The 26,575-nt window shown below is 51.1% G+C and overlaps 8 protein-coding genes across 10 annotated transcripts; 4 read left to right on the top strand and 4 right to left on the bottom strand.

The window, feature by feature from the left end:
* Positions 1-7: 7 nt before the first annotated feature.
* Positions 8-2,482, top strand: FVEG_01468 (origin recognition complex subunit 1). 2 transcript variants are annotated; one of them, XM_018888456.1, is made up of 5 exons: positions 8-461; positions 517-947; positions 1,001-1,629; positions 1,678-2,301; positions 2,400-2,482. In XM_018888456.1, the coding sequence occupies exons 1-5, from the start codon at positions 69-71 to the stop codon at positions 2,402-2,404; spliced, it is 2,082 nt and encodes a 693-aa protein (XP_018744368.1). In that variant the 5' UTR covers positions 8-68; the 3' UTR covers positions 2,405-2,482. The 2 variants fall into 2 exon arrangements, with proteins under 2 accessions (XP_018744368.1, XP_018744367.1); XM_018888455.1 differs by having other exon boundaries at positions 1,678-2,482.
* On the bottom strand, positions 1,106-4,057 carry FVEG_01469 (pre-mRNA-splicing factor prp46). The gene is made up of 3 exons (XM_018888457.1): positions 2,847-4,057; positions 2,629-2,793; positions 1,106-2,569 (listed from the first exon to the last, which is right to left on the bottom strand). The coding sequence occupies exons 1-3, from the start codon at positions 3,970-3,972 to the stop codon at positions 2,484-2,486; spliced, it is 1,377 nt and encodes a 458-aa protein (XP_018744369.1). The 5' UTR covers positions 3,973-4,057; the 3' UTR covers positions 1,106-2,483.
* Positions 4,058-4,234: 177 nt separating this feature from the next.
* On the top strand, positions 4,235-5,698 carry FVEG_01470 (26S proteasome non-ATPase regulatory subunit 10). The gene is made up of 8 exons (XM_018888458.1): positions 4,235-4,434; positions 4,495-4,520; positions 4,584-4,712; positions 4,782-4,884; positions 4,937-4,950; positions 5,005-5,236; positions 5,293-5,387; positions 5,490-5,698. Exons 1-8 carry the CDS (start codon positions 4,383-4,385, stop codon positions 5,544-5,546), a joined length of 708 nt encoding a protein of 235 aa, XP_018744370.1. The 5' UTR covers positions 4,235-4,382; the 3' UTR covers positions 5,547-5,698.
* Positions 4,424-8,720, bottom strand: FVEG_01471 (hypothetical protein). 2 transcript variants are annotated; one of them, XM_018888459.1, is made up of 3 exons: positions 8,233-8,720; positions 6,695-8,157; positions 4,424-6,638 (listed from the first exon to the last, which is right to left on the bottom strand). In XM_018888459.1, exons 1-3 carry the CDS (start codon positions 8,417-8,419, stop codon positions 5,688-5,690), a joined length of 2,601 nt encoding a protein of 866 aa, XP_018744371.1. In that variant the 5' UTR covers positions 8,420-8,720; the 3' UTR covers positions 4,424-5,687. The 2 variants fall into 2 exon arrangements, with proteins under 2 accessions (XP_018744371.1, XP_018744372.1); XM_018888460.1 differs by having other exon boundaries at positions 4,424-8,157; positions 8,233-8,687.
* A 692-nt stretch (positions 8,721-9,412) lies between these two features.
* FVEG_14845 (hypothetical protein) lies at positions 9,413-17,518 on the bottom strand (the record flags this gene model as incomplete). The annotated part of the gene is made up of 1 exon (XM_018903861.1): positions 9,413-17,518. One exon carries the CDS (start codon positions 17,516-17,518, stop codon positions 9,413-9,415), a length of 8,106 nt encoding a protein of 2,701 aa, XP_018744373.1.
* A 188-nt stretch (positions 17,519-17,706) lies between these two features.
* Positions 17,707-19,361, bottom strand: FVEG_01474 (hypothetical protein; the record flags this gene model as incomplete). Its single annotated transcript, XM_018888461.1, has 3 exons — positions 17,707-18,185; positions 18,237-18,836; positions 18,881-19,361. The coding sequence occupies 3 exons, from the start codon at positions 19,359-19,361 to the stop codon at positions 17,707-17,709; spliced, it is 1,560 nt and encodes a 519-aa protein (XP_018744374.1).
* A 3,854-nt stretch (positions 19,362-23,215) lies between these two features.
* On the top strand, positions 23,216-23,539 carry FVEG_14846 (hypothetical protein; the record flags this gene model as incomplete). The annotated part of the gene is made up of 1 exon (XM_018903862.1): positions 23,216-23,539. One exon carries the CDS (start codon positions 23,216-23,218, stop codon positions 23,537-23,539), a length of 324 nt encoding a protein of 107 aa, XP_018744375.1.
* Positions 23,540-25,765: 2,226 nt separating this feature from the next.
* FVEG_01475 (hypothetical protein) lies at positions 25,766-26,359 on the top strand (the record flags this gene model as incomplete). The annotated part of the gene is made up of 1 exon (XM_018888462.1): positions 25,766-26,359. One exon carries the CDS (start codon positions 25,766-25,768, stop codon positions 26,357-26,359), a length of 594 nt encoding a protein of 197 aa, XP_018744376.1.
* Positions 26,360-26,575: the final 216 nt, after the last annotated feature.

The raw sequence follows: 26,575 nt of genomic DNA, 5'->3' as shown, positions 1-26,575 counted from the left end.
CTTCAGTCGCGTCTCCTGCGACGCGTGAATCGCTGTGGCAGCACCTGGCTCCGGATAACGACAAAATAATGGCCCCCATTAATTCAGAAGAACATACAAAGCGCCAACTGTCTAAAGTTACCCAAGATCTGTCTGACGATGAGCTTGCGGATGGAGAACCATCATGGCAATGGATCTACAACTCTACCACAACGACCGAACGAGGTGACGGAACACAGAACGATAGAAAACGAAGAAAGGTGACAGGCGACAGGATTGTCGGGGCAAGGATTGGCCAATTTGAATGCAAAATTGGAGACACTGTCATGCTCAAAGCTGATGGCTCTAATGAGGCCTGGATCGCCCTAATCTGCGAATTTGTTGAAGACGATGGCGAGGGAGAGAAAGCAGCAAACTTTATGTGGTTTTCGAGTGAAAAGGAGATCCGAAGTAGGGACAAGAAACGATCCGATTACTACCCAGTCAGCTTTGGAAATCCCTTGACGCTGTTGGATGGAGACTAATCAAAAGTTATAGAATGAACTCTATATCTCTCCATCATGGGATATCAACCCCCTGGCATCGATCAACGGCAAAGCTAAGATCATGTCTCAAGATGGTTTCCTTGCAAGATACCCCCAGGGTAAGGTTCTTCGAAATGATCCAGACTTTGGTAAGGTCTTTGTCTGTCGACGAGGCTGCAATACACGCACTGCCACATACACAGACGAGTTTATATGGGAGGAAATATATGGGGGTGAGAATGATTTGTTCGCCTTGATGGATAGGGTCAAGACTGGTACAAAAGTCACACGACGTCGTCGAAAGGCTCGGAGTCCATCACCCTCTGATGATACTTACCATCCTGCTCAAATCCCGCAGACACCAACCAAAACAGGACGGGGCTCGGTAGCTGCTACGCCAACTTCACGAAGGAGCCAAGCCACACCAGGCTCTCGTGTCAAAAGGTTTGCGATGAAAGCCCCTCTCAATGGCAATGGTTATTAACAATTACGTATAGGAGTGCAAGCAAGAGACTTGAGTTTACGCCTTTGGCCACGCGCAAACTGTCGCCCAGTCAAGTTGAATCTTCGCCTTTCCAGATAGCACGATCTCGCCTGCATGTCTCGTCGGTCCCAACCAGTCTTCCTTGTCGGGAAGTAGAATTTTCTTTGGTTTATTCTCATCTTGAAGCAGCTATTTCCGATGGCACAGGTAACTGTATTTATATTTCTGGAACACCTGGAACAGGGAAAACAGCGACGGTCCGCGAGGTCGTCTCCAGGCTCGAAGAAGCTGTAGGCTCTGATGAGCTGGACGATTTCATATTCGTGGAGATCAATGGTATGAAGATCACGGACCCTCACCAATCCTATACTCTTCTCTGGGAAGCCCTTAAAGGGGAGAGAGCCAGTCCAGCGCAGGCTCTTGATCATCTGGAACGAGAGTTCAGCAACCCTAGCCCTCGCCGAATTCCCTGCGTTGTACTCATGGATGAGCTTGACCAACTAGTCACAAAGAATCAGGCCGTCATGTACAACTTCTTCAACTGGCCCACTTTGCGACATAGCCGTCTTATTGTACTTGCAGTTGCAAACACCATGGACCTTCCTGAAAGAACCCTCAGCAATAAGATCAGCAGTCGACTAGGTATTATCTCAATCTGACACATTGCTGTAATATTAACCAAAAACCCAGGTCTAACACGTATCACATTCCCTGGTTACAATCACGAACAACTGATGAAGATCATTCAGTCACGACTAGAAGGAGTTCCTGGAAATATCGTAGATCCGGACGCTATACAGTTCGCTAGCCGAAAGGTAGCCGCAGTCAGTGGTGACGCCCGGAGGGCCCTTGACATATGCCGCCGAGCTGTAGAGCTCGCCGAGGCTGATGCTCCTAGTGATCCCGCAACTCCAAGCAAGCGAGACAGTCAAACGCAGCCCAAAGGTTCAGGTCGTGTTACGATTGCGACAATCAAGAAGGCCATCAACGAGGCAACCACTAATCCCATCCAACAACACCTTCGAAGCCTGCCTTTGATGTCCAAGCTTGTCATGGCAGCCCTTTTGCTGCGAATTCGAAGAACAGGTCTTGCCGAGACAACCTTTGGGGATACCCTCGATGAGATACACCGTGCCTGCCTTCGAGCTCCAGCAGCGCTTCCAGGGGTAGCAGCAGTTCTCAATAATGGCCTGAAAGGAACGCAGATAGGAAGTCAGCGCCCAATGACCAGACCCGGTCACATTCACACAGCGGCGCTCGAATTAGTAGCAGCCGGCCTGATTAACCTTGAAGCTCAGCGCGCAGAGAGATCCAGTAAGCTCCGTCTTTCTATTGCAGACGATGAAGTGAAGATGGCCCTCCGTGATGACGGAGACCTTAAGGCTTTGGGTATCGGTGTATAACAGTTGTAGTGTAGTATAGAACCCGAACGGCGTCCTGCGACAATTCATCCTTAATATGAAAAAAAAAAAAAAATACTACCTCTAATCGCTCCTTTAAAACTTTCGTCGGGCCAGTGTGGGCTTCCATTCGAGGGGGTGTGATTCTTCTGTTGCTGTTTCGTCTTGCTTCCAGATTTTGACTGGAATAGATGTATTAGCGAGGCAAAGACAAGCATGCCAAGGCAAGATAGAGACTTACTTGTTTTATCAGCTTCACCACAGATCAGACGTAGGCCAGAGCGATCGAACGTTGAGCTCATGATACCTGCCTCAGCATCAAGAGAACCAGGTTGAGCTGTGGTATCAAGAGATTGAAATCGATGGCCAGTCTTCCAATCCCAAAAGCTCATGGAGCCATTATCGCCTACAGTTCAAATTAGACACATGTGACTAGGAAGATCGAATCGTATCGCTTACCTCCTGTAAAGAAGACATTTTGCTCGTTTACACTCATCGTGTTAATAATAGCATTATGGCCCTCGAAGTTCTGCATAAAAGCACCTTCAGGGCACTTCCATTGCTTGACGCTCCCTGTGCTGCCGCTAGCAAATGTGAACTCTGATGGATGTGTTGCTAGAGCACGGACACCTTTCTTGTGATGAGTTAGCACACCCATGGTCTTGCCAGCTGCGAGATCCCAGAGTCGGACTGTCGAATCCAAAGATCCGGTGATAACTTGAGGGTCAGCCTCTTGACAAACAAGATCGGAAACCGTCTGGGTGTGGCCAGACAGGACGTGAATGTTACTCCTGGTCCGCATATCCCAGACACGCGCAACACCATCGCGACCGCCAGTGACCAGAACATCGAGTGTTGGATGTAGGGCAAGAGTATAGACACCGCTGAGATGTCCGTGGTAGTGACGAATGACTTTGTTAGTCTCGAGATCCCAGCACTTGACCATCTTGTCTTCGCCACAAGAGAAGAGGTAAGGATGACGAGCGGACACTGCGAGACCGCGCACAGTACTGATATGTCCAGTAAGAGTCAGCCTCAGCGAGCCCGTGGCCAAGTCCCAAATCTTGATAGTTCGATCTCCTGCGCCGCTTGCAAACCATTTGTTGCCAGGTTCAACAGCCAGACTGCGCACCCAGCCGAGATGACCAGAGATGACCCTCATTAACTTCCATGGCGCGTGCCATTCTGGTTTCTGCTGCTGAATGCCTTGCACTCCTCTTGACGTAAGGCTCATGTTCTGTGGTGTGCTTTCGTCCCTGGCAGCAGGAGCAGATGCCTTGTCCGAACTAGGCGCACCCTCGAGGAGTTTCATTGCTGGGCGAGCAGGCACGCCAGCCTTAGACGTTTTCTTCCCAGGCTGTTTCGTTGGAAGCTTCGCAGTAATTGATGGCGGTAAAGTCTCGACATCTGAGTATTCGTTGTGGAACCGTCTCTTGATGATGGGGTCCTCGGACGCGTCTAGCTTCTGGCGCTTTGTAGTCGATCGCTCGGATGCATGAGCGTAGACTGTTCTCGAGACGTTCGCATTTTGGGCGGCAAGAGCATTGAGTCGAAGAGCATCTTGAGGAACTTCTGGTGTCTCCATGGTGTGTGTGCGCTCGTGTTTGCGACTCAAAAGCACTAGGATGGCCGCTGGGGATGATGATTATGATAAACTGGGATATCTTTTGTGATGGAAGCTTGCAAAGGCTGGCAGCCGCGTGTGGCGCTAGATTTTTCTACACACTAGCGCCACAGGTGTGTGGCTAAGAAGATCGGGTACCTACTCCGTACTACCTAAACTGGACGATAAGGTACTGTATCTTGCTCTCCACCTATCATACTTGACTTGACTTCCTGCTAGCTCTCTTCTGCGCTAACAGGGATCTACGTAAGATCAGCTACCCACGGCCAGTCGTCACACTAACAAGCAGCACCTGTTTGATACCTCCAAAGCGATGGGAGTTTAGTAACAACATTAATCTCCTTATCAGCTTCTGTCGCTTCGTAGGCAGTATGGATATGGACGATAAGTTTCCTCTTCATACCGCTGCTCGTGAGGGGCGAGGTATGCTTAATGAATTATACAAACTCCATGACTGGGATCACCACTAATCTGCAAATACAGTAACTGTTTTTGAAGGGCTTCTCAAGGTCAGCATTCATATTCATATTCATAGCTGAACTGTATGTCTCAGACATTGATTGCTTGGACAGTCAGACCCAAAATTGTCGCAACGAAAGGACAATGATGGTCGGTATCCAATACACTGGGCAGCTTCATCTAACAACTTGGACATCGTCCAGTTGTTAGCCAACCAACGCAGTTTCGATGCTGATGTCCAGGTGAGCAACGACTTCTCATTGAAAGTGCCCCCCCCCCCTTTCTCCAGAACTATAACCGACGCGTTCTAGGACGAAAGCGGGTGGTCTCCTTTGATGATCTCAGCCAGTGTTCCGGAGGGTGAAGCTGTTGTCAAATTTATCATGTCCAAAGACGCGGACGTGAACCTCAAGAGTAAGTATTACTCTCCGTCTATCAATTCAAATATACTCACCGGACCTCGAAGACTCTGCTGGACAGGTAACGCTTCCATCACTAAGTCTGAATCGAGAAGCATCTAAGCTCACCATATAGACTGCCCTTCACTTTGTCGCCTCCAAGAAGAACCTTGATATTGCCCGCGTTCTTATCGACAACGGCGCGTCGACCCGAGTACGCGATTGCAGGGGGCAGTATCCCATACATCGCGCTGCTGCTGTCGGTTCTGTGCCAATGGTGACTCTGCTTCTCAAAAACAGAAGTCCGCTAAACCCTGCTGATAATGAGGGTTTCACCCCCCTCCATCACGCAATTGCAGAGGGACATGGTAAAGAGCTTCTCTTTGCCACCGGCGTCGAAAAGTAACTAACCTCTGTTCCTCAGGAGACACTGCTGTTGCCCTGCTCAAAGAAGGCGCTGATTTCACCCTAAAGAACAGCGCGGATGAGCTAGCACTTGATCTGGCACCAGATAAAGAAGTATGTATATCTCTAAAAACGCAATAGAACATGCAGTTCTTGGCTCTCTTCTCTTCGCACCACTCTATAAACTCCCATCTAACTCTGTCTCTTTGTCAACAGGTACGCCGATATGTCTTACAAGGTGCAGAGCGTGAGGGTATCGAGTTGCCAGGGTAGCTAGGAATACATGCTGGAAGAAGGGAGAGAAAAGGTGCAACACATCACGACTTTTCCCGAGTCTAAGATGCAAACACGAGAAAGCAATGAAAACAAGGCAGAAGATAACCAAGTAAAATATAATCAAGCTCTTCCCTTTTCTTACTTCATCACGGTCCGTTCTACCAACTCACGATACATATCCTTAACGTCCTGAACATCAGCCTTGAGCTCCTCAACGAGCTCGCTCTTCTCGCCCAGCATCTCTAATGTTGTCTGGTATCGCGAGTTGATATTCTCTACTTCTGCTTCTAATTCTGTTACCCGTGCTGAAGCGGTTTTTTGTGTTTCCAACTCTGTCATTAGGTTCACAATATCAGATCGCGCCTCGTCTCGCTGGCTGCATACACGAGCCATCTCTTCTTTAGCAGCCACCTTCTCGGCTTCCAGTCGTCGAATTGCCGCGCTCATTCTCTCGACGAGCTGAACGGAAGGACCTGCCCCAACTGTCGAGACCGAAATCATGTCTTGCGCAACGTTGCGGGGAGATGAAGGGTCACCGTCATCTAGACCGTCATCACGATCTGGTGCCGGTGATGCGGCGCGTGGTGACTCGGTAGGTGGCTCAAAGGGCGAGAAAGGGGGTGGGGGAGGTATCGCATGACCGGCCGTGGACAAAGCACTAGGACGAGGGGGTTGACTGGACATCCTTCGTCCAAAGAAGAAGCCATCGCCGGCGCTTTCGGTTTGGCTTCCCGGTGTGGGCACTCGACGAGGCTGTCTTGCTGGTACAGGAAGCCCGATGAAGTCCGAGCTAAAGGTTCGGGCAACAGAAAGCAATGGGGAATCGGGTCTGCTCTGAGACCGGGGTGTGCTTGTAGCAACATCGTCTGCCCATTGCCTTCGTTCGGCCTCGGCCGAAACCTCCCTGCTCGCCGCTCGCTGTTGCTTCTCGAGCTCGTTGCGTGCCTGTTCAAGGGCCGTCTCCACGCTCCTGTGTTGGATTCTGAGGGCAGCAAGCTCTTCACGACATGTCTCGAGCTCCTGCCGAGCGACTGTGAGAGCTGGACTAACGTCCTGCAGCTCATCCTCGAGTCGCTTATACCGAGTTGCCTGTTGAAGATGTCAGCCATCTTCCCCTTTTTTGGTGTCAAGAACATATAATTTACCGCGTCACGAGCCTTCTTCCGCATTTCTGACTCTCGCCGTTGCGCTTCGTCCCTCTCCTTTTCAAGGCTGGCAGCTTTGGTCAGGAGTGAGGTCTCTATACCTTGCCAGTTCTCGCTGGCTGATGCATACTGCGATTGGAGGGTTTCAATATGTCGTATCAACTTGATGTCACCACCAGATCCTGCAGAAGCCTCCTCGGCCGTCACTCTCATTGCCTCGAGTTTGCCCTCGGCCGCTCTCAGCTCAAGCTTCAGCTCTTCTTCAATATTCCGACCACGTTCTAATGCCCGGTCTAACTTCTCTTGCCACTCAACCTCAGTCAGGCGCAATTTCTCAACCAATGCCTCTTTTTCTGACCGCAGTGATGCGATAGTACGGTCAAGTTCTTGCTGTTTGTTCTTCTCAACATCCAGCGCCTTTTTCAATGCCTCAGTATGGGTGGCTTGTATTTGCTCAGTCCTGGCTTTAGATTCTTGCTCCAGCCGTCGATATGCCTCCTCCTTGACAGCTTTGTCTTTCTTCAGGGCGTCGAGTTCCTTCTGGAGCGTAGCTTTCGCTTTTCGCACTTCCTCATTTCTCTTCTCTTGCTCTTCCTTGTTGTTGATTCGACTACGCAGAGATTCCACCTCGGCTAGAGCCTTTTCTTTACCTTGTTTGAGTTCATTGGCCTGCTTCTCGTTGTCTATAATCTGGGTGCGCAGCTTGCGAACCGTTGTTCGGAACTTTTGCTCTGAAGTTGAAAGCTTTCGTCCTTCCTCCATCAGCAGAGCGATCTTCTCATCCTTTTCGGCCAATTTGCGCTCTGCACTACCCGCTTCAGCAGAGCTTGCAGTCTGCCTGGCTGCATCGGCGGCATTTTTGGACAGAAACTGCAATTTGGCTTGTAGCGAGTCGATTTGCTCAATGTACTCTTGAATCTCTTCTGAAGGAGGCGCGTGAGCTTGAGTGGCGTCCTGGTCTTTCTGTGACTCTTCAACTGGAGCATCTACGATTTGTGGTGCCTCTACGGGATGCCTGGTATCTGATATTGGGCTGTTCGGCTTTTGCTGGATGCTGGATTGTTCTGTAACTTCTTGTTCTGGTGCACTTCGAGGTTCGGCCTCAGGAGGCGGCTCAACGATAATCGGGGTGGGAAAATCATGCTTGAGGTTTTGTTCACCAAACTCCTTGTTATCGCTTCCTTCAGATGTCGCTGGTTGTTCAGGTGGGGGAGCGGAAGCTGGGCTGTCAGAGGAGGTTGACTTGTCGATTTGGTTGGCGGGTTCAGTTGGCTTGATATCCGATACTTCGATGCTTTGTCTCATCACTACGGGTTCAGTGCTAGCAGGGCGCTCCTTATCAACCGAACTACGAGAAGTATCAATGGAGCTGCGAGGAGACGATTGTGAGGTTCGCGAGGCCATAGCCTTGGCCAACCTGGCTTGTAGACGATCATTGGCACGGTTGGGCTTCGGGGCGGCAGCTATAGAGAACAAGGAGTCAGCATGCGATAGTCTGCCCACATAAGAATACGGTCGAGGAGAAAATAGAGGCATACCAGATGCAGTCGGTTTGGGGCTTGGTGATGGCGAGGGCGCGGGCGCGGCTTTCATTCCCTGCTGCTGCTCATATCCTTGTGCTGCCTGTTGGTCTTCGTCAAGTAAGTTGTCGAGACGATTCTCGACGCCTTCAAAGGCCGACGAGAGGAACGCTCCCCAGCGCGACCCTTTGCCCGGCGCAGTCATGGTCGAATGACGAGAGCGTCCGAGGTGTTGGGTCACAGCTCGTCGTTGTCGGTCGTCAACTGATTGACGTGATCGCTGGTGGTCACCTCATCGATGTGCTGCAGAAGAAGTTGATGTAGCGCCTGGGAGCGGCGCTTGAGTAGGCCAGGTTGTACTGCAGCTGAAATGTAGGTGTGTAGTTGTAGTTCGGTGGTGGTGGTTTGCAGGACAACGTTGGCTTGAAGGTTGAGGTGTCGTCAGCGCAACTTGAGAGTGGCATGTACTAAGGTTAGTGGGTGGTAAGTGGAGTGAGACATGGACCTCCAGACCAGGGAGGATTCTCCAGGATGATTAGAACAAGGGACAGGCTACATATATTGGAATTACCTCTATCATTGCGTGATGAAGTCACTCAAGGAATTCAATTTAATTGCCATGTGAATTGGATTCAATTGCCCCCAACTCGTGTACTTCCGTAAGTTAAAAGTGGCGTTCGTACAGCCAGGAAAAGGGCCAAAAATTGACAAATAGAGTAGAAAATGTGCCCTTTGCCTCTACAGCAATGTGACTTGCTAGAGTCGACACAAAGAGACCTCCAATAATCAAGATTATTCAGCTTCAATGACGAGCAACTTCTAAACAAAAAAACCCATTAATTGAGTTTGCATCGTGCCTTTACCTGGGTATACATGTAGTACAACAGCTCGCTATATCCAGCATATACTTATCCAGACTTCAAATACCATACCAGTCCATGATCAATATCCAATGCTAGAATATACTCGAAGCACCAAATCCCAGACATGCCATGAGTTGATAATGTCAAGCCAAACCTAAACACCGGCCATATCCATGTTGGTGCCATGTTGATATAGAACGTGGTTACCAAAAACAAGAGCACCACAACGAAATGCATCAAGTAGTGACAAACATCCAAATAGCATTGGCAAACACGCTCGCTTGAAATAGACTCTCATGTATCGTTCGTTCGTTCATCCATCACCTGATCACTCCTCATCCAGCGATCTTCTTCCACCAACTTGTGCGAGGTGTTGTTGTTGCTTCCATAAAGGTTGGCGCTCGACGGCTGTGATGTCGTTCGTCACTACCTTCCGAGCGCCTATCTCGGTGACGTTCTCTATCTCGACCGCCGCGCTCACGATCGTCTCGCCTTGCTCGTCGCCTTCGCCGATCTTCGGCCCTTTCTGTGGGCTCTTCCTCGTATTTCGATCGATGAGCTCGACGAGCTTCACGTCTTGCCATCTCATCCTCGGTCTGTCCACCATTTGCCTCACCCCCGTCACCGAGGTCAGGAGGAGGGGGCGCATCAGAGTGTTCCTTGACCCATGATGAAGTTCCAGAATGAGGCCAAGCTGGAGCCTGCGGTCTCTCTTCGCGACGATGGGACCTCCGCTGATTATATTCGTCTGCAGATTGCTGACTTCGTCGCTGACGACCTTCCTCCTCTTCAGCACCTCGAGCAGCTCGCTTTGTGTCGCGGCGGCGTCGTTCACGTTTGGCAGCTCGACGAGCCTCTTCATCTTCGGCTTGTTCTGCGGCAGCGGCTGCTTCCTGTTCTCTACGCAAGCGCCTACGTTCAGCTCTTTGTGCCTCCTTTTCCTCTTGCAGTCGTTGTTGTTCTTCTTGTGCATGTCGCTCCTCCTGGGCACGTCTTGCATCTTCATCACGTTGTCGTCTGCGTTCAGCACGGCGGGCCTCTTTGTCTTGCTTTAGAGGATCGGCCTCTTCCTCGCGCTGTCGACGTCGTTCACGGCGTGCCTCATCTCGAGCTCGACGCGCTGCTTCCTCGGGGTCAGGACCGCTTTCAGCAGCCCTCTTGGCCCTACGTGCAGCTCGTCTTGCTTCGCGGTCAGCATCTACTAATACTGCATCACCATCCATTTTGGCGCTGCGCAAGGCCTCGTCGTCAGTTGTTGCATAGGTACTGCGACGTCGCAGGGGGTCAGGTCGTTCAGTCTTCGGCGTTCGCAAACCACTGAAGAGGCCAGCGAAACCTGAGGACTTCTTGGAACTTCGTGGAGGTGCGTCAAAAGGAACGTCGGGCTCCACCATCACGGGCTCTTCATCCCTCGATCTCTTGGCTCGCCGACGTCGTTCGGTATCCACCACGGCAACTTCTTCCTCTTCGCGTGATCGTGGTTTGTGAGACCGGCGGCGCTCGCGTCTATCGGGCGCGAGTTCGGGATCTACCATAACCAAATCATCGTCCTCATGCGACCGTGGTTTATCTGAACGACGTCGTTCATACCTATCAGGCACAGGAGCAGCGCCAGACATCATTGCATCTTCACCTTCGCGTGATCGAGGTTTACGCGACTTGCGGCGATTGCTTAATTCATCCTCGCCCATGAGAACATCTTCAGGAGGAGGCGATACAAGTCCACGAGCATTAGTAAAGTGGCGACGTTTGCTGCTGATGCCGTCTTTTTTCTCACGCGTGGTAGCGGAACGGGTGAGTGGTGGTTTACTGAACAAAGCAGTGCCACGAGATCGTGATGGAGTCTTCTCAACTTTGTCAGATGAGGAACCCTTAGAGGACGTCTTTTCCTCTCGTCGTCTATGTCTAGTTGACTTTTCTTGGGGCTCATCCCTCTCTTCATGCGGTGTCGCGGCCCACCGACCAAATGAAGTTCCTTCGCGATGAATTTTGGGTCTTCGAGGCTGCTTCGGCTCAGGTGGTGGCGTCAATGGAGGATCTGGAACTGGAGGAGGCGGAGGAGCATCGCGACGGGATTTGCTCTTCCTACTTTTCCTTTCTTTCTTTGGCGATAAGTCGATAACCTCGACAATCTCGTCATCTGCAGAGGCTTCCGGGGCGTGGTCCTTTGGGAGTATCTCTGGTTCCTTCTCTTCGTGGTCATCGAGAATAGCTTCGTTTTCGACGTCACTCGATTCTTTATTCGCAGTGACTTCAGTGTCTGCTTCCTGATCCTCATCGTTGTCCTCGGCTTCAATGTCCGACTTCTCATCTTCAGGAGGGTTGCCGGATTCAACTACATCCGCTTCCTCACCTTCTGCTGCCGCGGGAGCCTCTTCTTTCGCGGCTAACTCTGCAGCACGCTGGGTAGCGTTCTCCTCTAGAACTCTTAGTCGTTCGGTGTCCTTTCTGCCGAGCCTACCTTTTCTGGCTTTCTTGAACTGGAGGAAGTCAAGCTCCTCAAGTTCTTTCGCGACCACCTCACGAGCTGCGGCTTCTGCCGCCTCTTTAGCTGCTGCCTCCTTAGCTGCTGCCTCCTCAGCATCGGTATCGTCTCCCCCCTTGCTCATTTCGCCATTATCGATAACCTCGTCCTCTTCTTCGTCCTCGTCCTCTTCCTCGTCCTCGTCTGCTTTTTCTTCTTCCTCTTCCTGCTCATCCTCTTCAGCATCATCAGCTCCGAGGTCTTCTTCCGCAGCTGCTGTTTCCTTAGCGGCGCGTTCTTCGGCGCGTTTCGCTGCATTGTCCTCCAAGACCCGAAGCCGCTCGGTGTCCTTTCGGCCCAGTCTGCCCTTTCTTGACTTCTTCGCTTGCAGGGCCTCAAGTTCCTCCTCTTCCTCAGCGATAGCTGCCTCCTCTGCTTCCCGAGCTGCTGCTTCCTCTGCTTCCCGAGCTGCTGTCTCCTCTGCTTCCCGAGCTGCTGTCTCCTCTGCTTCAGGCTCTTCCTCTTCCTCTTGCTCTTCACCTTCACCTTCACCTTCCTCTTCTTCCTCACCTTCATCGTCTTCCTCAGGCGGATGAGTTATAGCAGCCTCAGCGGCAGCACGTTCTTCTGCGCGCCTTGCTACATTCTCCTCCAATATGGCAAAGCGTTCAATATCCTTCCTGCCTAACCTGCCTTTTCTTGCTTTCTTGGCTTTAAGGGCCTCAAGCTCGGCTTCCTCTTCCCTCGCAATAGCTGCCTCTTCAGCTTTTCGAGCTGCACCTTCTTCGTCTTGTGTCTCTAAAGGCTCCAGCTCTAGCTCTAGCTCCTCCTCCACTCTTCCAGTCTCTCCCAAACCTTCGATATCGGATTCCTCCTGAACAACTTCAGTCTCAGCCTCAACAGCAGCTCGCTCCTTTTCACGGCGGGTAGCATGTTCTGACAAGACGATAAATCTCTCGGTGTCCTTCCGACCAAGCTTTCCCTTTTTTGCCTTCTTTTTCATTAAAGTTGCCAGTTCTGCCTCTTCCTCAACGATTACCGCTCGCTCGGCCTCCTCCAGGCCATTATCTTCAGGCTCAGGTTCAGCAGCTTCAGATTCTGGTTCGGGTTCGGGTTCGGGTTCGGGTTCGGGTTCACCGAGCCCTGCTTCAGCCTCTGCCACTGCGTCTTTTGCATCTCGGATTGCCGCCTCCTCAGCACGTTTAGCAGAATTCTCTGTCAGCGCTTGGAATCTTTCAGTATCTTTGCGGCCCAGTTTTCCTTTCTTAAGCCTCTTCTTCGTCAATGCAGCCAACTCAGCCTCTTCTTCTGCGATGAAGGCAGCTTGTACCGCCGCCTCAGCTAACTTAGCTTCGGCTATGACCGTTTCATCTTCCTGATGATCAGGCTCAGCAAGTTCCTCGGCTTCAGGTTCTAGCTCCTCACCCAACTCGTCTTCCTTGCCGTCTTCAGCATCGACAAATTCATCATCCTCCTCCTCCTCCTCCTCCTCCTCCTCCTCCTCCTCCTCCTCAGCTCGGGGGACGTCTCCTAAATCCTCTCCTGCTTCCTTGGCTGCCTCAGCTTCGGCACGCTTTGCAGCATTTTCGACAAGGATATTAAATCGCTCAGTATCAGAACGACCCAGTTTACCTTTCTTCGCTTTCTTCTTGTTCAATGCTGCAAGTTCTGCCTCTTCCTCTGCAGCAAGAGCTGCAGCTTCAGCGTTGGCTGCCTCCTGGGCAGCTACCTCTTCTGCATCATGGTTCTCCTCGGGCTCCGGTTGAAGAATATCATCAACCTCCTCAGGTAACAATTCCTCAGCCTGGCCGTCAGGTTCGGTTTCCTTGATAGCGCGTTCTTCCGCGCGTATAGTTGCGTTTTGCATCAATAAATCAAAGCGCTCTGTATCCTTTCTGCCTAGTTTGCCCTTTCGCGTCTTTTTAAGAGTAAGGGCAGCGAGCTCCTCCTCTTCTTCAGCAGCAATAGTAGCAGCTATAGCGGCGGCTTCGGCTTCGATAGCGGCAGCTTCAACATCGTCCTGGCCAGGAATCTCTTCTTCTTCTCCAGCAGCATTTTCTGGGGTAGTATGGGCCAGAGCTTGAGCGGCGGCGTCCTTTGCTGCCTGCTCTTCAGCGCGCCTTGAAACATTTTCGGTTAAAAATATGAGCCTCTGGGTATCCTTGTTTCCGAGCCTTCCTTTCCGTGCCTTCTTAGCTTCAAGAGAAGCAAGCTCTGCTTCTTCTTCTGCGGCTATGGCAGCCGCCTTGGCAGCGGCTTCGTCATCAATATCAGGAACCGGGGCATCTGGGGCATCAGGGGCATCTTCAACAGTCTCTTCAGGCTCCGGGGTTGGTTCGTCAAGCTCTTCTTTGTCAAGTAGCTCTTCCACAGCCGGGGCTTCCTCAGCGGCAGCCTCAACCTCACGGGCCGCTTGTTGCTCGGCTCGTTTCACGGCATTCGAAGACAACTGCTCAAAACGCTCTGTATCCTTGCGTCCTAGTTTACCCTTCTTGGCCTTCTTGGCTGCTAAGATGGCCAATTCTTCGTCCTCAGCCTCAGCAACAGCCGCAGCTTCGGCTTCAGCAGCCTCTCTTGCCGCTATCTCCTCAGCCTCAGCAGCGGCGGCAGCTTCAGCAGCTGCAGCTTCTTGAAGTGCTTGCTCTTCGGCTTCCTTGGCAGCTCGTTCTTCAGCAACCTGTGCTTCCCTTGCAGCCTTGTTTCCCAGAAGATAGTCAAATCGATCGGTATCTTTGCGTCCCAACTTTCCTTTTCTCTGCTTTTTTGCTTCTAGGGCAGCAAGCTCTTCTTCTTCTTGGGTGATCACTGCCGCAGCCTCAATTTCAGCAGCCTCTCTCGCCGCCGCTTCTTCCTCAGCAGCAGCGGCAGCCTCAGCTTCAGCAGACTCAATAGCGGCACGCTCAGCAGCAGCAGTGAGCTCGGCCTCCTTAGTTGCTTGCTCTTCAGCTCTCTTGGTAGCGTTTTCGTTAAGGAGGGTGTATCGTTCCATATCCCTCTTGCCTAGCTTGCCTTTCCTTGCCTTCTTCGCCTCTAGTTCTGCAATTTCTTGTTCCTCGGCAGCAACTAAGGCCATGGCCTCTGCAGCAGCAGCATCATCTTCTTCAGAGGATGACTCTTTTTCAACAACTGGTAGCTCCGGGGCATTTTCGAAGAGTAAATCCTCGATATCAGCTGGGGGTTCATTGATATCTACAGACTCGGCAATAGTGGCTTCTTGGTCTTCCTCAGCGGCTTCTTCGTGTGCTGCATTTCTGGCTCTTTGGGTGGCGTTCTCAGTGAGGAAAGCAAATCGATCGCTGTCCTTTTTACCTAGTTTGCCCTTCCTGTCTCTCTTAGCAATTAAGGCAGCTAGCTCTTCTTCCTCTTCGGCAGCAATAGTAGCAGCAATGGCAGCTGCTTCTGCCTGAATAGCGGCCGCCTCGGCTGCTTCAGCATCGGCAGGAATTTCAGGAGCGAGATCTTCAACTTCAAGAACAGGCTCCTTCATTACTTCTGACGCAGCAGCCTTCTCGGCTCGTTGAGTTGCATTCTCGGTCAGGATAGCAAATCGGTCACTATCCTTTTTCCCAAGTTTGCCCTTCCTATTCTTCTTTGCAGTTAGGGCAGCTAATTCATCCTCCTCTTCGGCAATAAGGAGAGCTTCAGCCTCTGCAGCCTCTCTGGAAGCAGCCTCTTCAACAGCAGCAGCTTCAGCTGCGGCTGCCTGCTCGGCTTCAGCTTGTGCGGCTGCTTCAGCCTCAGCAGCTGCTTGGGCAGCTGCCTCTTCTTGAGCCGCTTTCTCTGCCCGTGCCGTGCTATTGGCAGTAAGGAGGTTATAGCGGTCGGTCTCTTTCTTCCCAAGCTTGCCCTTTCGCTCTTTCTTGGCAATCAAAGCAGCAAGTTCGGATTCTTCATCGGCAATAGCAGCGGCTTCTGCTTCAGCAGCTGCAATAGCATCTGGGTCATTAGCCTCAGCAGAAACCTCATCTGTGGCTGGTTCAAGAGAAGGTTCGTTAACTCCTGTCTCAGGGTCCGGTGCAGGATCTTCAGGTTGCTGGGTAGTCAGGGCTATTTCTTGAGCTCGCCTTTCTGCATTTTCCGATAAAGCAGCAAATCGATCAGCATCTTTCTTTGTAAGCTTACCCTTCTTAGCTTTTTTAGTAGTTAATGCAGCCAGCTCGGCTTGTTCCTCAGCAACAGCTACATCCTCTGCTTCGCGAGCTGCTGCTGCCTCTGCTTCAGCTACTTCTATAGTAGCGGCAGATTCTGCTGCTGCTGCGACTTCTGCTTCCTGTGCAGCCTGCTCCTCAGCCTCAGCTGCTGCTGCGGCGGCAGCTACTTCTTCTGCTTCCTTTGTGGCTTGTCGCTGTGCAGCATTTTCTGTGAGAATGTTAAAACGGTCGGCATCCTTCTTGGCAAGCTTCCCTCTTTTAGCTTTCTTGGCGGCGAGAGTGGCAAGCTCCGCCTCTTCATCAGCAATCAGGATAGCTTCAGCTTCGCTTGCTGTTATACCTTCCGCTTCTGCTGCGGCTGTAGCTTCTTCTTCTGCTGCTGCTGCTACAGCTTCCTCGGCTTCTTTTGCAGCCTCGGTCTCAGCCGCGGCTGTGACAACCGCTTCTTCTGCTTCTTTTGCAGCTAGTCGTTGCGCAGCTTTTTCTGTGAGGATGTTGTACCGCTCTGTATCCTTTTTGCCAAGCTTGCCTTTCCTTGTCTTCTTTGCGTCTAGACTGGCTAACTCTGCTTCTTCCTCTGCTATAGTAGCTGCGTCGGGAGCTGTAACAGGATCAAGATCAGCAGATGCTGCGTCTATGTCTACTAGCGGTTGCTCAGGCTCTGGTTCGGGTTGAGCTTCTGCCACCACCTCCGTGTTACCGTGGGTGGCTTCTCCAAGCTCTCCTTGAGCTTCAACAGCAACAATCGTTTCAGCTTGCTTAGCTGCTCGTTCGGCTCGTTCGGCAGCCCTTTGAGTGAGGACTTCAAAGCGCTCCACATCCTTCTTCTTAATCAGGTTACCGCCACGCTTGATCTTCTTAGCGGTGAGATCTGCAAGTTCCTTCTCTTCTTCAGCAGCAATTGCAGCCTCCGCTTCACGGGCAGCGGTCGCTTCAGCCTCACGTGCTGCCAGCGCATCTGCTTCGTGGGCTGCAGTCTCCTCGGCTTCCTTAGCAGCCTGCGCCGCGGCTGCTTCCTCGGCCTCTTTGATAGATTTTTCCTGAGCTCGCTTTACTGAGTTGCCAACCAAGGTCATTAGTCGAGCCGTTTCGTTCTTTGTTAGCTTGACCTTCTTGGCTTTCTTGGCTTTCAGCACTGCCATTTCCTCCTCTTCCTTGGCAGCTACTTCAGCTTCAGCATCTGCGGCGGCTTGGACTGCAGCTTCGGCGTCTGCAGCAGCTTGGGCAGCGGCTTCGGCTTCGGCTGCTGCCGCTGCCGCCTGTTCTTCTGCTTCTTTCGCTGCTTGTTCCTCGACTCGTTTCGCTGCATTATTGATCAAGAGATTCAGCCGTTCCTGCTCTTTTTTGATAAGTTTTCCTTTCTTCGCCTTCTTTGACTGCAGGCTCTCCATCTCCGCCTCTTCCTGCGCAATTTCAGTGGCAAGTGCAGTGTCAGCTTCTGCAGCTGCTTCCGTGGCAAGGCCATCTTGGTCTGTCTCTTGAGCAAGAAATTCGTTAATAGGTGCCGCCGGGGAAAATGGAGCAGCGGCAATAGCTTCAGCTTCCCGGGCTGCTTGAGCTTCGGCCCTCCTTGAGATATTCCCTTCGAGCAGAGCAAGGCGTTCTTGATCCTTTTTCAACAACTTTCCATTGCGTTTCTGCTTCTTTGCCAACAGTGTCGCAAGCTCCTCGTTCTCCCTTGCGGCTTCAGCGTCTTCCGCGGCCTGTAAAGCGGCAGCTTCGGCGTCAGCTGCCGCTTGTGCGTCAGCGGCGGCTTGTGCAGCTTCAGCGGCCGCTGCCATCTCAGCATCGCGAGTAGCTCGAGCTTCAGCTCTTTCGGGTGGCATTCCCTTTCGAGGAGAGCAAGACGTTCTCGATCTGACTTAAGGAGCCGTCCTCCTCTTTTAGATTTCTTGTCCAAGAGACTGGCAATCTCTTCGTCTTCACGAGCTGCCTCGGCTTCCTCAGCTTCGCGAGCGGCTTGCTCTTCAGCTTCTCTGGCGGCTTGCTCTGGGTCTCCTATTAATCCATCCGTTCAGCTAGTTCTACAAATGTTGGGGGTTGATATTGGGGGAGGGCAGTCAGACAAGGCGAGTTCTCGACGTTCTACAACTTCTCCGCCCAGGGGGATGAAATCCAACTCCTGTTGATTTTTCCATATGACATCATCTCGAGCCTTGCTTCTCAACCCTTCCTCAACATCATGATATGGCTCACCAGTAGCATCGATAAGAAACTCATGTGCATTAGGCTTCTTGTTGTCTATTGAGCCCCAAAAAGCATCGTTAGGATCATCGGCGCCGGAAGTTTTGAAATCGAACGGGTCAGCGGCCGGTTTCTTGGGCTTCTTGCCAAAACCCCAAGAGTCGAGGAGGTCGTCGTTGCCAACAGCCTCGACGGGATCGGGGGCGGGAGGAGGAATATTATCCTCTATTTGAATCAAGTCGCCAGCTTTCTTCTTTTTCTTACCTGTTCCCCATAGATCCCAACCGTCGTCTTCTTTCTTAGGCGGCTCTGGGATTTGATGAGCTTTAAAGAAATTTGACTCACTTGTTTCATCCTCACCTTTCTTTCCTATACCCCATGCTCCCCATCCACTCGTCTCCTCTGGTGAAGGTTTTGCCTTCCCAGTGCCAAAAGTACTCCAAAAGTCGTCACCATCCTTGTCTTCAAACGATGGGGGGTCAGGTGCAGGTGCAGGTATTGAATCTTGAGCCCCCCAAAGTGAACTTTGTGAATGTTCCTTTTTCCCAGACCAGCCACCCCACTGATCTTCCATTGAAGGGGGTTCAGGTGCAGCTGCCAAAGCAACTTCTTCCATGATTCCCTTCTTCTTGGCCCGGTCTTTTTTGGATATTCCCCAGGTATCCCAAATATCCTTCTTTCCGTTCGGAGATGCAGTATCAGAATCGAGGGCAAGTTCTTCCAGGATGCCACCAGCTTTGCCCTTCTTTTTTTGACCACTCCAACCCCAAGGATCGTCACCATCTTTTGGTCCCTCGTCGGGTTCAGCGCCCCAGAGCGTGGAAGCCTTCTTCTTCTCTTTCTTGGCACCCAAGCCCCAACCATCGTCATCTTCTTCAATTCCTCCTATTTTATCTTTAGGTTTGTCCCAGGGGTTCTCTTCAGCCTTGCTTTCTTGTGGTGGCGGCGGCGGTGCCGGTGCTGTTTCACTTTTCCCTCTTCCGCCCCAGCCCCATCCTCTTCACCAAAGCCAATTTCGCGCCCATGAACTGGAATTGCCCTTGGATCTGGTGGGCTCAAACCAAGATCCAGTTTCTTATCTCCAAGATTGATATTCTCGAATGTTGTGGGAGGCTTTGGGGGCGAGTTGCTGTTGCCATTACCATTTCCGTCGCCGGCGCCGCCTGCAGCGTCTCCTCCACTGGCTCCTCCATCTCCTCCGGTATTGTCATCCTTTTGACCGTCGTCTGCTGGTGGATCCGCAGGCGGCGGCGGTGGTGGAGGAGGAGGAGGAGCAGAAGGTGTTTTTGTTTTCTTCTTCTTTGCCGCTTCGTAGAGACCTTGATGCGAGTTGAAGTCGATGAGGATATCGGAATTAGGATCGCTAAGCAGTGCATCATTCGGTCGGCGGCGTTCTTTCTGTGCATCTGATGATGGTTGAGGGGATGGATTGAGCCATGCTGGGGTTCGCATATGGGCATAACGGCTGGTCCCATTCAGGGGCATTGTGGTGTCGGTAGGATCAGAAGAGTCGCAAGATCGAGGGAGGCGACAATACCATCGTGGAGAAAGATCTGGTATAATTAGCGGCCTATCGGCCACTTTGCGATGTGATGGTGGAGCAGAGACCTGGATAATGTGTATGACGTTAGACAAGACAGACTTTCAAACGTGTTCCAATTCCGGAACTGGATCGCATGACAAGACAGGAATGGGTGGCGGTGGGTTCCCCTCAGGAGAGTTCGGGCCGCTGATCGAGGGGTAGGCCGTTGAGCGCCACCCATTTAAAGTCTGTTAAGCTTTTGCTGGGAAACATGATTCGAGCAAAAGAGTGACGAGATTTAAATTGCAACTACGCAAGCTGAGCAGAAAATGAAACGAACATACATGTTTATGTAATCTGTGAACAACCCAGGCACGGGCAATGAGACTCAGTCGGTGACGCAAGGAGCGATCAACCGGCGCACTTGACAAACACTGAAAAACCGGCGGGCCATCGCTTCTTGTCCAATTGTCTGTGAATGCCAGAACATCGACCGCGGCCATTGTGAAGAATGGAGCTCGTGCGAAGACTGAGCGACGTCACACACATGGAAGCTATAAGTATGAAGAAGGATAGAATGGCGACGCGGTATTGACAACTGAGCCAAGTCGCCAGAACAAAGGACAGTATGGGATGTCAAGTTCGATGACCGAGCAAATTCGTAGTTTCGTACAAGTTTTCGTGTAAGTCGTAGTCGATTGCAATATCAAGCAGCAGAGTTGCGGGGTCTGGCCCTGTTCGAGGCTGTCGAAAGCGACGCCGTGACCCGGATGTATTGTCAGGGTCGAGAATAGGTAGGTAGGTAGGTAATGGCTAGATGATGCTGCGCTAGTGATGGGAGAAAAGAGTCGGATCGTCGAAGAAAACAAAATTGAGGCGTTTGTCAAGGCGAAGGAACGTGATGAGCGTGCGTACTGAATGACTGCCGAGTTAATTGACAAAACAAACCCTGGGCGACCAACTGTCACTTTTCACCAGCCACCCCTAGTCGTCAGATCGTCGTCTGGCCTGGACTACTTTTTTCGGGAGTCCTGCGTTGCGCGCTGTGTAAATAAATGAGCTTCCACACAAGATGACGCTCGAACACTCGAGGCAAGGCCAAATAACGAGTAGGTCTCCTCAAGATAGGTGAGGTTGGGAGAAAGGATTTGATGTAAAAGGAGGGAGACTGAGGAAGAGGAGGGGGAAGAATTCACGGTGACGAGTAGCAAATGATTTGCAGAAAGTGCATGGCAAGAGAAGCAAGGGAAGAAGGAAAGGTCGAATTGGTAAAAGGTCCCATACAATACTTTTGGGCGCTCCAGGCCAAGACAAATCGGTTGAGCTGAGAGCCAATAACGCCAGTTCTGGCTGTTCAGATCGTCGGCAGGCGAATTGCTCAGATGTTGTACTTGTCAAGGCCACTGTTTAATGGGTAGAATCAATGCAAAGGACAGGGTTCAGTGTCCAATGTTGATGTGCAGCCAGGCGAAAAAGGCGGGCAAACGCGGGAACAGGACAGGGAAATCAACGCGACAGTTATAGCAAGAGATGTTCATAATTAAGGCCCCGACGGTGCTCAAAACAGGGGACGTGCCCTACAGGTTCTTTCGTCCTTGCCTTTAGTACTAGGTAGACTACCTACCCTACCTAACTCGAGAGTGCGCAACAAACACTCCGCCACCACGGGCATGCAAAGGCTGCGGGACCTAGAAGGAATTTGAGGATAATGAGAACTTTGATTGCATTCGTTATCTAGATGCGATGAGCTAAGAGACAGATCCCGGTTCTTCTCAGCTCACACGGCAGTACATATATCCGTATATTCGCTACCTATAGGCAGGTAGGTACCTTATTCAGCATACTGCGACTACATCAAAACACTCAAATGCTTTTTATCTCTGAACAGGACTTACACTCACTACCTATATATGTAGGTACCTTCCTACGTGCGAAGCTACCTAGGCACTCCTTACTACCCCATCAATATTGTTGGCCGCACGTCACCATCACAATCACCAGACCAGCAACCCCATCACAACCTACACCCCCCGTTCTCAAGCCCAACACACCCTCTCGTTGCTCCCTTCAGAGCCGGTATCACTCGAAAGAAGAAAATTTTACAGTCTTGACTCAATCCCAATCAAGTATCCTATCAAGCACGCCAGCCCGCACATTCATCCCAAAAAAAAAAAAAAAAGACAGCCTCTATAAACATCACAGGTAAACATTATCTGTCGTCGTGTTATTGCACATGCACGTAAGATCCACTCGATCCAGGTCAACCAACCACAGATGAGTCCGTTGATGCTGATGCAGGTCTACAAGGTCAGGCCGCAGCGCAACGTGCGGTTGGATCAGATCCTTTGAGGTACATGTTGGCCAAGCCCAATGACTTGCCAGTTTCTCATCGACCCAACCACCCGAATCTCACATGTGCATTCCACTAATGAGAGAAGCAGGAAATTTGAAAAGAAGGGTCGCAATGCCTGAAACGGTGAAACCCATCCATTACAGTGCAAATTGTGTGCCCAACATTGGATCGGATGCATCTGGCGACTAGGATCTGACTTCCAACTTGTCACCAGTCATAAAACTCTCACAAGAAAACTGTAGCTAGTTCTCTGACTGGCTTTCCCAGCAAGACTGATTGGTCCTGTAGAAGGAGAGGATTACTCATGTGCTGCAGTGTACTACTCCAAAGACACCGTTAATCCACCTGGGCTATCTACCAGATGGTGCTACACCGTACAGCGCAGCTCATGGGACGGCGATGGTTTTGTCGTTCGATCTTCGTGACATCACGCGGGCTTGGTTGTTCCACGGGGCCAATACGGGGGGCACACGATCTGTCTCAGCAGCACAAACCTGAGTTCCTTTGACAATCCTCTTGGGAATACAGAACGGAGCCAATTCCGTGAAGTGCATAGTGCATACACAGCTTTCCCTCCAGAAGGGTAAGGTAAGGCTATCCGCTATCAGCTCCTTAAGACTGTGGTTGACGTCCCGTCCCCTTCCCGTTCCCCGCGTCTTCCAGGTTCATTGTGCTTAACATCGGGTAAGTTTTGTGGGACTCGCTGTTACTTTTGGTTCACGCGACGACCGCTAATCAGCCAGCACTTCTGAACTTCTGAGCTTTGCACTAGGTAGTTAAGGCAATTGGGGGAGCGGGTATGGAAAGGCCCGAGGGGGCTAGATTGAGAAGACGCTGGCAACTTCATAATTACAATGGAAGGAAATGGCAGTATCAACTACAAGGTCCAGTAGTCACTTGGACGGCTTGCCTTGAGGTATTTTCTACAGCTTTTCCAGGCCACCCGTCACTAAACAGTCACACACGAAAACATCCAGCGACTGGGGTCGTCCTACTTTGATATGATACATGCACTGATGCAGCACAGCTACAATACAGACTAATAACTCACAGTACTACGCAGTGCGCACATCTGGAACTATCCGCGGGTTGGGGTCTTGGGACGACTCGACAAAATCCACAAACGCCACAGGATGCTGCAGAGTCCCTGCGCTTCCTGCAAGACGTTAGCCCTGTGCATTCATCCTAGACCAAAGCTTGGCTCGAATAGGTATCGCCAAACCTTCACCGCCTCCAGCACATGTACATACCTACGCCGTGTTATCCAAAATTTGTTGAAAAAAGCCCGCATTTTTAATGCCGCCTGGTCCATATGAACTGGGATCGACGACGACAACAACGACGTGGCCGTCTTGGATGTGGACGATGAATATGGACAGTGGAGCTGGACCGTTCAAGTGAGTTGACGGGGCTGCTTTCATGCACCATCTGCTAACGTATCAGTTCATTCCTACTCAAGGATGGATGTCTCCGCACAAAAACCGGCGAAACAAGAAGAACTATTTGCTATCCTGCCTGACGCCTTTTAAGCGGTCAGACCTGATAGTTGCCGCGATTGTCAAGGGAGAAACAAGAATGAGTCGGCAAATATTTACAGATGAGGAACTTAGGGATTGGGAGTCGCGGTGCAGGCAAGGTGGATATTGGCTCCATCGTTCTGAATTTGCCAGAGATGCCCAGTCGAAATCTCTACTTAGCTGGGATTGGCGACAATTAAGAGCTGGCGTTAGCGACTTAGCCATGAGTTGCTGCTATCTTAAACGGGACCACCCCAGCATCAATCGGTAGCAGCTAGAGACGATGCAATGCTGTGCATTCACTAATTGATGCTACCATGTGAGTGTGATGATATTCATAGAACACTCGGTTCCTGACTATGATAGCTGCAGGCAAGTTACCCAAGCCGAGAAAGGTAACTAACACAGGGTCCTGGCCCAGGAGATTGTCTTGGGCTTGTATACAGTTCTCACAGCCCAGACTGCCAGACTACCTAGCAATACCCAGTGCCGGTAACAATGCGAGTTTATTCTTAGACCAGAGCTGCAAGACGGGCCGCAATTCCATCGTTCTATCTCCCGTGCCGACACAGGTGCAGGAAGCCCTCATACAATTCACCTGACTGCATTCCGGCTTCGGGTGGGAACTCAAGGCACCAAGCTAAAACATGAGCACAGAGAGTCGACGCCTACAACTAACGCAGTCTCAAGGTGTCAAACAAATTCCACAATACAATACACATATGCTGCACAGTCGGCTAACTGCCGGATCGGGTCGTGAGTAGGACTTGGTGTCGGGCTCGGAATAATGAATTGATGCCGGCCGTTGATGGTTTTGGTCTGGACTGTGGCACATGATTTTTCTAGACCCAAAGATTGACAGGGCGAGATCCATTATGGTTCGTTCGTCTCCGGCAAGTCAGCCGTCGTCCGTGCTTCGGGAATTGGCTGCAACGCAACGCAGCATCTAATCTTGGGCCTCGCCCGTTCGGTTTAAGGATATCGCCATGCCCATCAGTTCGTCTAGGGTGCTCCTCTTCGGGGGGGGAGCCTAGGGAGCCTCTCTCGTTCTGGCAGGTGACTGGCGGATCACGGAAGAAAAGGAGCCGGACAATCGCCTCAACATGGGGATAGGCTGGAGTTGACCTTGGAGAGCAAAGGTAGCAATTCCAAATACCCAAGGTTATTAGGAGAAGAGTGTCTGTCACTTGAGGTGCCGAGGTGGATGGGTACACCAACCTTAACTCAATTAGCTACTAGGTAAGGTAGAATCTACTAACTATGGTTAATTAGACATTTCTTCGTCCATTAGTAGGGTCTGGAGAATCACACAACCTTTCACACATGTCAAAGCGGCAGTTCAGCCGCCTATTATCAACGGGACACTCGGAATTTAAAAAGTACATACATAGTAATTAACCTAAGGTGATCGGAGCTACGTTAGTTTCTCCCTCTCACATTGGCATTGCAAGTCATTGTCCCTCGTTTCACTCTTTCCATCTCCATACATACATGGATACCTATCTCCCCTCTTGCTCCCCTTCCTTACACTCACTGTAACAAGGACCCCCTCAGCCACCATATGCCCCCGCCTTAGGTACTACTATACCTTGGGTACTAGGTAGTTCTCTAGGAGGTACTGTGCAGGTACAGTATATTTTTAACTCTTCAGCCACTATTTGGTTTAGCCTCAACTCAACTCACCTCACCTCGAACATAACTTTGCCCAACTCACTCAACGCAACACAACGCAATATCACCTCTTTGCTCTTTTCTTGTTCCCCTGGTATCGCTTTCGCACGGACCCAAGAGAAAAGCCGAAGGGAGCGAGGTGCAAGGGCTGTGAGACTTCAAAACTTACTGCTCCTATTCCGATACGCGCGGGCGCCTATTCGCTTCTCAACTCCCGCCCTGCATGGAAGCGCAGTGCATGCCATCCATCCATACCTCTCATATCTGCTCTGCTCCGCTTGTCGTCGGATTGAATCTCCGTTTCATGTGCACGAAGAGCCAAGAGAGGACATGAAGCAGTCTCCGTGAGGCGCAGGCTTTGACTTATTCTCCGCTGCTCTTGTCGAGCATCTTTTTGTCCTTTGGATATCACAAACTTGTCGTCGACTAACACGTCCTGGTCTTGCATATCGCAGTGGATAAGTTGGTTGGGCCTTTGCGAAGAACGCCCTTTCTTTTCTATGGCTGTCTCTTCTTTCGCTGCTGTCACTATCAGTCCGCCTTGATTTACTCTTTAACTATCTCGAATGAGATAATAATCGTCAATCACCGTTGGCAATCACCATGTACGCCTTGGCCAGTTTTACAAGGATAAACATCTCGATATTATTGCCTCCAACATTACCAACTTCCGCAGACTCTAGTCGCCAGTGTTGGCCGAGTTTCGTCTAACAAGACAAGCACGATCAACTGCTCTCTCTGCACTCTCTTATCCATCTTCTTTCCACCCGTTCGCAGATACTTGACATCCAACTATACCGCCAGAAGCCCTCCAAATCTACATAAAATGCGCTCGACACAACTTCTCTCGATATCTGTACCCATACCGGGCACTCTTCCTCCCAGCGCCGTGGTAGCAGCTCTACAAGCCGTAGACCCATTTGTCGCCCACCACCGGACAGTGACGAGCTTGGAAGAAGTCCAAGCTGATCCAGCAGACACAGCTGACGACCCTTTCTTCGGAACCTTCGATGAATCCTTTCGCGCTTTTCAGATGCAAGAGCTCGTCAATCTCGCTCCCGGTCTTGGCAAAACCATTTCTTACAAGGCCATCTTTCAGGTAATACCTGATGGCCTTCGCTCTCGTGCGAAAGCACCTGTGGGCGTGGTCGTTCGAGCCCAGTGGACGGTGCGCCAACAACAGCACGGCCGATCGCCGTCGGGTCCAATATCACCGGCGGGATCTGATAGCACTGCCTCAGGTAGCACGGCGACTGCCGAAGGGGACGAATTCGAGCTACACGAGCAGGTTCTCCTCGAATGCAATTCTCTCCTGATGCCATTCATTACCGAGTCTTGTGTGACTGTACATCGTGAAATTTGTGAGAATTTCATGGCGAAGACATTCAAGGATTACTTTGGAACCTCGCCGATGTATTGATCATATGTGTATATGCTATCCGGTTATGACTCTAATTCAAGAAACGAAGTGGTCATCAACCCATGGATGTGTTGAAAAAGCGGAGAAGGAAAGTCAGTGCGGTGTTTTTGCAAGGCGTTGGTATTATCATTCGTGGGTTTGACTTGGCATTTTATAATCTCTTACTCCAAATTCTACCAGATATCCAAGGAAGGGGGGGGCTTCCATAAGTCAAGG

Source organism: Fusarium verticillioides, chromosome 1 (genome assembly GCF_000149555.1).
Source record: "Fusarium verticillioides 7600 chromosome 1, whole genome shotgun sequence".
In the NCBI taxonomy this organism is placed as follows: Eukaryota; Fungi; Ascomycota; class Sordariomycetes; order Hypocreales; family Nectriaceae; genus Fusarium; species Fusarium verticillioides.
Note: the sequence above shows the minus strand (reverse complement) of the source record. Positions and strands in the feature narration are given on the sequence as shown.